We start from the raw sequence: 13,038 nt of genomic DNA, 5'->3' as shown, positions 1-13,038 counted from the left end.
GGAAGGTGAATTCTCTCTCTATCTTTGCACGAATCACATATTAAATTACCAACAGCAATTAAACCAAAAATGTGAAACCTAATCTTCGTCCACTAGAGTTACACGAAGAAAAATTCAAAATTTTCAGTCATAAAGATCAATTAAAAAAATTCAACTTCGGAATAAAAATCCAAGAAGATGAAACACGTGAATATGCAATCATCAAAATGCAGGCAAGAAACACGTGGCTAGCTATGTCAGTATTTCAACGACTCTAATCATTCTTCTTTTCCTCTCTATCTCTTAATTAATTACCCTGTTGTTTCTTTTTTGGAAAGATAGTCTTCATTCAGCAGGCAAAAAAGTTGCATCGACCACTAGTAATATAATAATTTGCATTATTTAGGAAGACCTAAACAGCTAAACTTAACAAAGACGACAAGAACTTATATAGTTCTTTCTTGGATAATCCTTTCGTTATTGGGGAAGACCTAGCTAGACTACAATAGTCGAAGACTTCGTGTCTTTCCAGTTTCTACCAACCATCATGTTTGGAGTGTTCTTTTCTGGGGTTTTGTGTTCATGAGTTTGTTAAGAAACAAAACAATTTGATGTAGTACTTCTCCCAAAAAAAAAAAAAAAAGCAATACACAAAAAAATTTATGACATTTTTCATAACAGTTTAGTTAGCAAAGTTTTACTAGTTCTCATTTAAATTCACGACTAACATCACTCTTTTACTTACCACTATCAATCCATATTTGGTGCCAAAATTTTCTTGTAATTAAAATTTCAATTGCTTTGGAATTTGTATTTTGTGGGTTACTTATAAGTGGGAGGAAAAAAAAAAAAAAAAGATACAACTTGATAACTTACTACAAGCTCAAACTTCAATTTGGGCTGGAATTGACTGAAATAGACTAAAATGACCCATAATTTTATTCAAAGGAGAAAAGGGGGTTTCTTGTTCCAGTTTGCATTCCGGAAAGGTATTGACAACATTGGTAGGAACCCAATTGACTATCTGACTAATCATTTGTGAATGAATCTGACTCCAAAGCAACGTGAATTGAAAGAGCATGCCAAAGAAGAGCAAGCAGAATATGATAAGCCTATCATTGAGGCAGAGAACATTTAAAATCTTGCCTCTAGATATCCAAGTTGTTATTGTAAATATTGTTTATTATTCTTTACTACTGGAATTGATGTATGCATGTTAATTGTAAAGTCAGTCTATCATTTTATAGTATCACATCTTTTTGATTTTAGAAATGATGAGCAAGAAATTTATCATTTTGCTTTAGTGTTTATTATTCTTCGTTGTTTCTAGGTTAAAATTAACAAAAACAAAAAAGCCCCGGTAACTTGGATGATATAAATGAAAAAAGTATTGCCTACCAAATGCAAATAGCTTCGGTCTAAACCGCATGGATGGATTATCCTCAAATGTGAATGAAAAACATTCTTAAATAAACCGAATGGACCAAAGTAGACTGAAATGGACTATAGGGACTGAAGTGGACTGCGTTAGATTGTTATGGACAAAATAGACAGAAGTGCACTGAATGGACCGAAGTAGACGGAAACGGACTAAAGCGACCGAAGTTGACTGATTTAGATCGAAATGGACTAAATGGATAGAAGTGGACCAAATAGACTGAAAGTTGACCGGAAGGAAAGAGTTAGACCGTCGTGGACTGTATAGATGGAAATGGATGAAAAGGACTGAATTGGACAAGAGTGGAACAAATGGACCGAATTAGACCAAACTAGACCAAAATAGACCGAAATGTTGTTTTTATTGCTTTGGAGTACCACGGTCCACATCAATTGTAGTTCGTGATTAGCTAAAAATTCCCATAAAATGGAGGATTTTCTTCATCAAAACCATGATTTCTAAATTTACACAAAACAAAGAATTTGAAAGTGTGATGTTCTCAATTTTTTACAAAAGAAAAGGAATTATGGTCACCTCATTTTACGTATTAAGCATTGAAATTCTTTCATATGATAACCTAAAATTGTCTCAAAATTTAAAAAAAAGAAAAAAAGAAAGCTAGGAAAACTAGAAGATGGACACATCGAATTCTATTACCAGTTTAGAGTTTGCATAAGCAAGCACTTCTTAGAAGACTGATGGACTCCTGCAGGAGACTGTTATTCTTCAGTTTTCCATAAGATTTTATTCTATACATTTTTTTTATGGAGGATAAAAAGTATTTTTCCATTTTTAACTTGAAGTTTTTCTGCCGATCCAGATTTCCATGCAACAGGGCCCATTTATGGTGCAGATTACTTGTCCTCAGTGTCATGGAGAACGGGAAATTGTGCTGGTATGTTGCATTTATCTGAATTTACTCGCAATCATTAACGAAAATCTGAAAGTAATCAATTGAATTGCACTTAAAAAAAAAAAAAGATCATCAATTTAATTGTTTCTCCCTTTTATGTGGATGTTTCATAATGTCTCTTTGGAAAATACTGAAGAAATCTATGTCTAGTGCAAACAACTATTGAAGCAAGAATCCAATTGTAAACAACAGTAAGTCAGTAACAGAGAAACTGAGAAGAAGAAAAGGATGGAGATGAAGAAGAGTGAGAGAGAGAGGGAGAGAGAGCAAAGATTGTAAAACTGAGTAATTCTTGCTTAATTAATTTCAGTGGTATACAAACGTATTTATAGTATTAAGCCCAATCCACATTATACGGATCTAATCCGTGATTCAAGGAGCTAAGCTAAACAGATTTTCGCGCCAAGTCTAAACAGTTTCTGAGTTCACAGAGAACGACACCGTTTTAAGACTCAATTACTAACACATATGACATAAGCAATACGGTGCGTTCTGATAAATGCATTCTATGAGAAACGGTGTGTTTTGCTTCTTAATTCAAATTCTAACGGTAACCCTCATATTCTATCTTCAACCTCAGGCGCTGCAATCCCTAAAACCAGACTCTTCGTGCTTTGCTTTTTAGAATTAGATTCGAAAGCTCACTTTTTAAGAAGTGATCAACAGTTGTAGACATAATTTTTTTAGCCTTCTCATGCTGGATGACTGGACGTACTAATTGCAGTTATAAGTTTTGGGTTCTAGGGAAATTCAGGTGAAGTTGATGCCAACGTGAAACTTTTTGCAGTTTAATCCGTGTACTATACACGAATCACAGTGACTTTATTAGGCATTGATATTAACAGGTTTCTTCACTTCCATTTGTGTTGATTATGTATGATGGTTGGTGCAAAGTTTACTATATTATATTTATATCCTAGCTTATTGTTTTTTTTTTTTTTACTGGTTTGTTATATTAGATATAAACAGATTTTCGTGCCAAGTCTAACAGTTTCTGAGTTCACAGAGAACGGCACCGTTTTAAGACTCAATTTCTAACACATATGGCATAAGCAATACGCTGCGTTCTGATAAATGCACTCTAGTGAGAAACGGTGCGTTTTGCTTCTTAATTCAAATTCTAACGGTAACTCCCATATTCGGTTTTTAAGCTTTAAGAAGAAAAGAAAAATATAACCGATTTTATAGGTTTTGTATATGCTAGTTTTTATAGATGCTTGACTCTCCTTTGCCATTTGCAGGAGTAGATAATGATGAGACCATAAAGGTGAGTAGAAGTGATGGAGCAGATCTTGATGGAAAACTATCTCATTTTCCAAAGAACATTTTTTGAAAAACTATCTCATTTTACAGTGTTTGATAAAGACCTTGAAAATGAGCTTGCGAACGTTTTCTTGTGTTTGGTATGCATAAAATTTTTATAACATTTCTTGTATAATTTAAAACATGTGTATTATTTAAACCAACTAATGTAATCAATATAAATAAAAAACCAAGAATGAATTTAGTTTTCATACTAAACTTTTGACAATATATACAATAAAAAATAGTTATTCAATTTTCATGATCTCTATCAATCATCTTACTCATATATATGGACAGTAATTCTTATAATTCAAAATAACTATAAGCTCCACTTTAAATAGTTCAAAATGCCACATAGGCCAAATAGTTTGACCTACAAAATAATCTAGTACAAATAGTTTGATAAATAACAAAATGCCAAATTGTTCAAATTGACACATCCAAATTCTAACAAAATGCACCTACATAATCAAAATTGGTTTAAATAGTTGTCAAAGAAGTTCTGCAGCCATTGTCTACGAAGCTTGTCATTTTTCAACATTAATGTATAAGTATAACTTACACTTATTTGATATTGGACTAATGGGCAATTTAGTAATTTGCAATTACGAAGTGAATAGAGGTTAAACTTAAATGTTAGACACATGGGAAACTGATCTGGGGATGCATATATATTCTTAACATGTATTTGTGGTTGATTGAATCAACATTTTTAGAGGTTAGCCATTTTCTGTCCTGTGGACAGAAACATCTGAAATAGTATATATTTAACGAATGAAAGAAGAGTGTACCCACAATATACTTCTTCTCACTATGTATACCAGGACGAAGATTGGAAATGGACTAAGAGTATGGCGAGAAAAACGATAAGAACAAACACTTGAAAATGTGAAAAATTATCTTTACAGAAGATTTTCCAACGAGTTTTTGAGTTTTGTAGATGAATTCCAGGAAATCACCTGTTATGCTGTTTCTTAACACCACCTCAGTCACCTGTTATCAATAAAGGAAGAAGGTTTTAGGGTCTGTAGGTTGATTATGGTTTCAAAAAGATGGAATATAAAGCTAAAGATAGATGTTCTTAAAGATACATTTTAGGAATTTTCTGGCAGCAGAAAAATTTAGGTACTTTTTTATTTGTTTCTATAATTATTAGATCGCTAAAAGCCATTAGAGGAATGATAAAAATAATTGAATTACATTTGTAGAAACTATCTGTTTCTGTATGGAAAAAAAAAAAAAAAAAAAACCTCCTAAGATTAGTAAGTTTCTTGAAAATTTTTATTACTTATAAGCCAATCCCAATGACCAAATTTGGTACCCTATCCCCTTTTTACAAGTTGGCGTGTTCAATATTTCTTATAGCTATAGTTGTATGTATCATTTGTCTTAAGTTACTTTTATTTTTGATGTTCAGTCTTCAGTTCGTCTTTCTATTTGATTTTCTTGCATTTGTTTTTAGGTGTTTTGTGTTTATCATTGCGAACATAAAGTACTTTTTTTTTTCCCATTAGTAAAATCTTTATTACTTATCAAAAAAAAAAAAAAAACTTTTATTTTTGATCTAGTTGTTTATTTTATTTTATTTTATTTGTGTGTGTGTGTGTTTATTGGATTCCAGGCAATTTTGGGGGGAACAATCCAAGTCCCATCTATCACATGAGATGTAGTCCTCAAGGTTTATTTATTGTTTATATATGATTAGTACTTGTGCAATGGGAAAATTTCATTTGTGACTGTTTTCTTTGTTGAGATTCTGTCAGTGCATTTGGAATTTACTCATGCAACTCATGTGACTTGGTTATTGGACTTGACCCCCGCGACTTGATTGTTGGACTGATCAATTAATAATGAGATCTAATTTGTTTATTGAGGTTCTTTCATGTCTTTGTCCCTTTGTTGGGATAGGAAAAAACCAAAGCCAAATAGGGTCTCTCTATCCCTCCATGTCATTTCTATGGGGTTGGCTTTTAGCCTAAGATAACTGGCTTCTTGTAGAGGTTCTTTCTTGTTGTAGTTCTCTATAGTATCATGATCAAACTAATTTCTGATATTTAGGTTCGCTCTGGCACTCAGCCCAGTCAGAAGGTAGTTTTGAAGAAGAAAGGTTGGTGAGCTAGACATGCCAACTTTCATTATGTTCACTTATAAAAAATTTTGTGTGATAAATGATTTTATTTTGGCATGCCACTTGCATCCTGCTCTCTATCGAGAATAATGTGTGACATAATAATTCTCTATCGATGATCACTCACATACTCTTTAAATAGGTGGATTCAAGTTATTGATCTCCAAATATCAATTGCATTGGATTCAAATCTTCTAAGGGGCATTGAAGTATGTGGGCTAGAGGTTCATGTTGCAGCAAATCACTATTAGAGACATCTGTGAAATTCAAAGCTTAGTTTGGTAACTATAGTTAGATTTACAAAGAATGAGGTTATTTTGACTATACATATCTATCCTATAGTGAAATTGTTCACCTCAATCATATTTATAAGGTCAAGTTCCCCCAGGTTTTTCCTTTGAAACTATTGTGTTCTATTGGTTTCCTAGATTATCATATCTTGTATATTTTAAATTTCCACACTCGCATAATAATATTAATGAATATGTGTTTAGCCTAAATCTTCCAAAATAGATCTAATTGTTAACTTGGATTTAAAATTGGTTAAATATAATGTTTTGAAAGGGGTCTAAAATTAAAATGCACTATCTTTGTAGTTAGAACAACAGCCAAATTCAAAATTTACATAACTGATATATTTATTCAAAGTTCAAACTTTAGATTCAAAATCCATAAGGAAGAGACACACATACATGTAACCATTAAAATGCAAGGCTATGCAAGCCTGAAATTGAACAACTTACGGTAATGAACCACAACAAAACAGTAGCAATTGTCAACGCACACCTCAATGAAGTTAAACCACGCCCTACGCCAGTAAGGATTTATGTAGAGAACTGCAACAAGTCCCAACAACACTGTTATGTAAACCACCACAAAGCTTATGTAGAAGACAGCCATGTCAATGAAACTACCCCCATCTTCCCCATCATGATCCACTAGCATTGTAGAAGGAGGTCCAATTTTGGTGCAATCATGTAATGGAGGTCCACACAAAAGAGGGTTACCCTCATAACTACTTTCATCAAAAGTCCCGAATTGATTTTTTCTTTCTGGTGTTGTACCTGATAAGTTATTATGTGCCACACTGAAGACTTCTAGATAGGTAATTTCAGTCAATTCAGGTGGAATTTTACCACTTAAATTGTTATAGGAAAGATCCAAACTCTCCATCAGCTTCAAGTTTGAGAATGTTGTAGGGATTGGTCCAGTTAGACTGTTGTGTGATAAGTTCATTGCCCGGATGGTGCTCATCATTCCAAGTTGAGGTGGGATTTCACCTACTAACTTGTTGCATGAGAGGTCAATTCCAACCATATAGTTGAGAATGTCTCCATGATAGGAGTCAATTCTATTCTTTGTTGTGAACTCTGCTTCATCTGTCTCACTGACATCTATCATAAAATCACCCGTAGGATTCCAGTCTTTCATATTTGTTGATTTTGTCTTCAAGTATGGCATTCTAATTTGGTAACTAGAAAGCCCTGCCCAGAAACCTCCAAAAATAGGCTTTTCGGAGGATGCCACTAAAGTAATGTTACTCAAGCAATGTGGTATTGTACCTGAAAATTTATTGTAGGAAAGATCCAACAAGTTTAAGTTTTGCAAAAGGCATAATTGATTTGGAATCCTACCTTCTAAATGATTCTCTCTCAAAAGAAGAATGCTCAAGGATGAGAGGTTGCCGATCCAATCAGGAATGTTTCCAATTAGGAAGTTATCTCGAAGATTTAATGTAACTAGATTAGAGTTGTTTTTGAACGCACATGGAATTGGACCGCTCAACCAATTTTTATTCAGATAAACTGATCTAATATATGATGAATTGAAGCAAGATGGAATAGAGCCGGATAGATTGTTCTCGGAAAGGTCAAGAAATGAAAGCTTAACAATTTTGCACCACTCGACTGGAATAGGACCTTCAAGTTGATTTTTGGCCATAACAAGTTCATTTAAACCAGACATGTTCCCCAACCACGTTGGAAGCATGCCTGAAAAATGGTTATTACTAAAATCAATTGTGAAAATATAATTTAATATTGAGATGCTATTTGGGAACATTCCCGAAAAGTGATTGTTATCCAACTGTAAAGATCTTAAATTAGTCAGATTGAAATGGGTGGGAAATATTTGGCCACTGAAGTTATTATATGACAATTTGAGAAAATATAAGTTGTGGCAGCCCATTCCGAAATGCATTGGTATTGTTCCTTATAAATGATTCTCAGACAAGTCTAGAAATTGTAAGAAAACCAATTTCCCAAAAGAAGAAGGTATACTACCTTGAAATGCATTTTTAGACATGTTTAAATATTCTAAACTTGGAAAAATTAAACCAAAATTTATGGGGATTGGACCCTGTAAGTGATTATCTGAAATATCTAGGTTCCTAATGTTGTGACAAATGTCATATGGCAGCATGAAAGGCCCCGTGAAAGAGTTATTATTTAAGAAAAGGGACTCCAATTTTGTACTGATTTCTAGCAACCAAGTGGGAAACTTTCCGAACAAATTATTGTGAGAGAGATCAATCACTACCAACTCATATTGGTAATGAAGAAATCTAGGAGTTGTGCCATTGACATTGTGTCCGTTAGAAAGACTCAAAAACTGTAATTGGAAGGTTGGAATCCAAGTATGAGAGTCAGGTTCAAATGCAATTTTATTGTTATCACCTAATAAGTCCTTAAGTTTTGAGAGGTTAGAAAAGGTGGACATTGTGGCTGGGATCAAGAAGTCGTTATTTGACAGAGAGAGGTGCTCAAGTGATGTCAAACTTGGTAGTGGGGAGTGGACAATGTTCCCGGTGAAGTGATTGTTAGAGAGATCCAATACTCGAAGTGATGTCAAACTTGGTAGTGGGGAGTGGACAATGTTCCCGGTGAAGTGATTGTTAGAGAGATCCAATACTCGAAGTGATGTCAAGTTTGCCATACATGAAGGTAGTATCCCTTCAAAATTATTGTAGCTGAGGTCTATCTCTTGGAGCTTCCTAAGTTCACACCAGCCTGTAAAATGAGATTAGTATCGATTAGATTCTAGTATTGTAGCTTTCCTAAGTAAATATCATTGTGAAAGCAACCTACCTTGTGCAGGTAAGCTACCGTTGAGATTACAGTTTCGCACTGACAATACTTCAAGAGAATTCATAACTCCAACTTTGTGAAGGAAGCTGTTATCAATTGATGAACCATCCAAGTACAGCTGCTCTAGGTTGTTTAGTGCACCTAACTCTAAAATAATAATAAAATTTTTAGACATGGAAATTGTAAAAAAAAAATTAGTAATATGGTATGCTATGAAATAGTTACTACTGTTAGCAAGATATGTGGCATGCTATATGTAAAGTTTAAATAAAAGCAATATATACAGATTTTGGTTTAACAAATCCAAGAAAGAATTAGAAATGTCCACTTTGTTTTTATCATCAACATCATCAGTGAGAGGAGTGAAAACTGAATAATTTGTCCATAGTAAAAGACATTTTTCCTATTTAGGTGGAATTTTATAACAAGAATGTCAACAGATTTAAAAGTAAATGCTTCTATAACGACTTTTTACTCGTTCCTTTTTGTTCTAAAATCCAAAATCCGTACAATATGGTTTTCAAAAGCATGAAATAAACTTTCAATGTCTGAAACTTCTGCTTTTGTTATTTTCTTGAGAAAGTGGTAAAGTAAACATGACAATCATTTTTCGAGTTCCATTAGTCTTGAACTATGTGCATAAACTTATTGAGTTAGAAAAGATCTCTATGTTCTTTCGAAGACTATGGAATTTTAACAAGTGATTCCAAATCATTATAACTAGAATTGCAAGAGATGCAAAATTATTTTCGAGAATAATAAAGGATTGGAAAATGTAATACGAAATTTATTTTAAAATGTTAAAATGTTAAGGAACACAAGTTTAGTTTCATTTTTTTTAAAAGAAATTTAATGAAAAATATTTATAAAAAGTTTATAATAGGTTATGGTTTTCTAAAATTATGCTGGTAATGATTATCTTACTGTGTATATAAGAGTCTAAGAATTGTATAACTTACCTTTAGTAGTATACGATCCTTCCAAATTGTTTTCTCCAATGTTTAATATCTTCAACGATGGGAAGGCAACTACTGACTCAAGAATTCGTGCATTAAAATTGTTGTCACTCAAATCTAGGACTTGCAACTTACTTAAGCTGTTTGAATCTATAGGGAAAAATAAAATATTTCATAAATAAATAATGTTGCAGTTTCATTAAGCATACGGCATACCATGTAAAATAAGGATTTTGTTTTAATTCGTGAACATGTATTTGACAAGCTGTCATACTCATACCTTCCGTTGTCACAAAATCATTGATATAATTTCCGCCCAAGTAGAGCTCCTCCAAGTTGTTAAATGCTTTGAAGTCTACATGAAAAAACAAATTAATTAAAAGATTGTAGATTTTAGTAGTTCAATTTGTCTAGATTAAAGGTTGAATTTCAATTTGAGAATCTTAAATTCATTTTTTTAACAAGGATTGTAATGTTCATTTCCATTTGCCAGCTGTTTGGGTTTCTTGTACATACTGTTTGGACTTCTTGTAGACAATCACTCCCACATCCAATTTCATAATTTGCTGACTTATGTGAGTTTGAGTGGTTTGCATGAAGTAGTGAGTTGCATAAAGTAGAAAATATCCACCATTCACAGTGACACAACCTAGTAAATTGTAAAATTAAATGTGTGATTGGTTATGTCTCTAAAATTATTCCTCTTAACTATCTCATTCATCCATTCTGTTTTGTTAGAGGATGAAGATAATTTGGACTTTGGATCATTTAATAATACTTAATTAGTCAGCTTAAAAAAAGAGTCATCATTGACTAACATTATATTATATAACTGAATGACTGCTAATATTTTAGTCTAATTGTTCTATATTTGATGACTTGACCTATAACTTGACCCACTGGGCTTGTTTTTGTTATCCTTATTTACCCAAAATAAAAAGGGCATGTGAATGCGTGTGTGTGTTTTTTCTTTAAATTTATGTCGTCATATAATAGTTTGTCATTTTTACCTATTTTCCCCCTAAATTTTGTCAGTGTTTCAACTTCAAGAGCTCTCATGGGTTATTAGAATGGTTTTTCTAATTTATGACATGCTAGGTTCCAAATTTTATCACTTATCAAAAAGCAAAGTTCCAAACTTTATTACTAACTTATTGTTACCTATTCTTTTTCTTCATTTGGAATGCCAAGTCACACTTTTTTTTTTCACATTATCTAAGATTGTTACCTAAGCATCCAATCATCCATGACATTTCCATACACCTCCTAGGAATCACGGCAATAAATAAGCACGGAATTCAATCATTTGAATCTTTGCATTTAATAGGGTATAATAACCCTATTAATAGTATACCCAATGCAAGGTATAATTTTTCATTAAACGGGACTTTAAATTTCTAAGAAATAAATATAACAGGCTACGCAAAATTTCACAGTGGGATTTGAACATAGACTTTCAGACCAGTGCCTAAAATAGTAAAATCCGACGCCTTAGGCCTGTCGGCCAAACTGTCCAACGATTGTCATACTATTTGTCTTAAATTTATTAATAATTAATTGTTATGGAGTCTTAAGATGTCTAACAATATATATATATATATATATATATATATATACACACACATATATTTTAAAGAAGAGGTCTATCAATATGGGGTAGTTTAAGAAATAACCTTATATCAAATCATTTTAATTGATGTCAAATTTTTTACTAACTTTTTAAGATGTAGAGCCAATAAAACTAATTTAATAAATTTCACTTGTCATTTAAGTAATATTTTCAGTCACTTCATTAATTTATACTAATTTTTAATTAGGTGAAAGTGCCCACTAACATTTCCCAATAATATAAATGGCCGGTAATTTAGTTTTTCTTAAAGGAACTATAGTTCCATAGACAAACATTTAAAAGAACTAACGGAAAAAAAAGGTGAAATTTAGTTATATAAATCTCAATGATCGATATAGGAGAGGAATAAAAAAATATTACATTCTCATTAAGCATGAAACACTCTTCTAATCTTCATTTGCAAATTAATTAATGATAATTTTACCTTGGATGTGGATTGATCCATTCAAAATGTTGAAATCCAAATGTAGTTCCTTGAGCGAAGCAATAGTACCACTAAAGGATTGTAAAATGCTGTTATTAAAACTATTATCACCCAAGTGAAGCACTTCCAGCTTGCCCAACGTAAAGAATCTTTCAAAACCTGCAATTTAGATGCTTCAATTTGCATGTCGGCAACTATATATTCCCACAAAACAGTATAAAATGATTCTAACATGCGACTAATTTTTTTCACGTCCATTAAAAAAAACAAAGAGGTAATAGAAAAAAGTAAAATATTGACAAATATTACCTACTTTTTTTAAGATATAAACTTAGTACCTTCATTTGGGATCCATCCAAGAATGGAATTTGAACTCAAATCGAGGTACTGGAACTCTTCAAATGGAAGATACAGAGAGGCATTAAAGTACCAACCTCCCCCACTTTCTCCACTCCAATAAATCGTATTATTAAGAGCAAGTTTGATTACACGGCTAATAGTGATGTCGCACTTGACTTTTTCCCACTCACAGCAATCACTCTCTTTGTCGACTGAGTCCCAATGAGGAAAATAATATTCATCGGTGTAGTTGACAATGGAAGCTTTAAGTTCCAAGAGAGCAATTCTCTCTTGCTCCCAGCAACCAAAGCACCCATTCATACCAAAATGAACCAAAACTAACACCACCGGCCACCACCAATAACGTCCCTGCAACTCCATTACTTTTTCTTTTTCTGATTTTCTATAACAATAAGACTAACAAAGTTTTTGCACAGCTCTGATTTAAACTTCAAAGCAAAATAGGTTTTGAGTTGAAATAACATTACCACCATTCTCCTATATATACCCACTACACAAACAAATTTCTCAAATCATATCTTGTGCTTTTTCCAAAAGCAACAAGTTACATCTATTATTTCACATGACTTGGACTAAGTCTTCACAGTTTGCATCATGGTGTCTTTCCACCCAACTATGATGACGATTTTTTCTAAATAAAAAAAGGTGCCAGAAGGTAATTTACTTTATATGATACTGAAAATAAAGCGAAAGAAAGAAATTGTTTTTATGAGCCTATTCATTGTTTTTTGTCCGGCCAGCCTGTATGGTGTGGTCCCATACAAAGTTGTGAATAACTCTCTAATAAAGTTCAAAGTTTTGAATAAACCGTTTCAACTC

The 13,038-nt window shown here is 32.7% G+C and overlaps 2 protein-coding genes across 2 annotated transcripts; both read right to left on the bottom strand.

Moving 5' to 3' along the window:
• Nucleotides 1–6,442: 6,442 nt before the first annotated feature.
• LOC115983289 (receptor-like protein 13) lies at nucleotides 6,443–7,225 on the bottom strand. The gene has a single exon (XM_031105941.1). It carries the CDS (start codon nucleotides 7,222–7,224, stop codon nucleotides 6,478–6,480), a length of 747 nt encoding a protein of 248 aa, XP_030961801.1. The 5' UTR covers nucleotide 7,225; the 3' UTR covers nucleotides 6,443–6,477.
• Nucleotides 7,226–7,275: 50 nt separating this feature from the next.
• LOC115987569 (receptor-like protein 13) lies at nucleotides 7,276–12,834 on the bottom strand. Its single transcript, XM_031111149.1, has 6 exons — nucleotides 12,198–12,834; nucleotides 11,860–12,018; nucleotides 10,086–10,160; nucleotides 9,809–9,955; nucleotides 8,850–8,996; nucleotides 7,276–8,771 (listed from the first exon to the last, which is right to left on the bottom strand). Exons 1-6 carry the CDS (start codon nucleotides 12,577–12,579, stop codon nucleotides 7,975–7,977), a joined length of 1,707 nt encoding a protein of 568 aa, XP_030967009.1. The 5' UTR covers nucleotides 12,580–12,834; the 3' UTR covers nucleotides 7,276–7,974.
• Between the last annotated feature and the right edge of the window lie 204 nt (nucleotides 12,835–13,038).

Source organism: Quercus lobata, chromosome 4 (genome assembly GCF_001633185.2).
Source record: "Quercus lobata isolate SW786 chromosome 4, ValleyOak3.0 Primary Assembly, whole genome shotgun sequence".
Taxonomy (NCBI): domain Eukaryota; kingdom Viridiplantae; phylum Streptophyta; class Magnoliopsida; order Fagales; family Fagaceae; genus Quercus; species Quercus lobata.
Note: the sequence above shows the minus strand (reverse complement) of the source record. Positions and strands in the feature narration are given on the sequence as shown.

What these genes read in the sequence shown, in the direction of transcription:
- LOC115983289 (XM_031105941.1), bottom strand. Translation starts at nt 7,224, where the DNA reads ATGCCATACTTGAAGACAAAATCAACAAATATGAAAGACTGGAATCCT.
- LOC115987569 (XM_031111149.1), bottom strand. Translation starts at nt 12,579, where the DNA reads ATGGAGTTGCAGGGACGTTATTGGTGGTGGCCGGTGGTGTTAGTTTTG. An exon ending in TGATTTTGTGACAACGGAAG is followed by an intron (nt 9,956 to 10,085) that starts GTATGAGTATGA and finishes TTTTCCCTATAG; the next exon opens with ATTCAAACAGCTTAAGTAAG. An exon ending in CGGTAGCTTACCTGCACAAG is followed by an intron (nt 8,772 to 8,849) that starts GTAGGTTGCTTT and finishes CTCATTTTACAG; the next exon opens with GCTGGTGTGAACTTAGGAAG.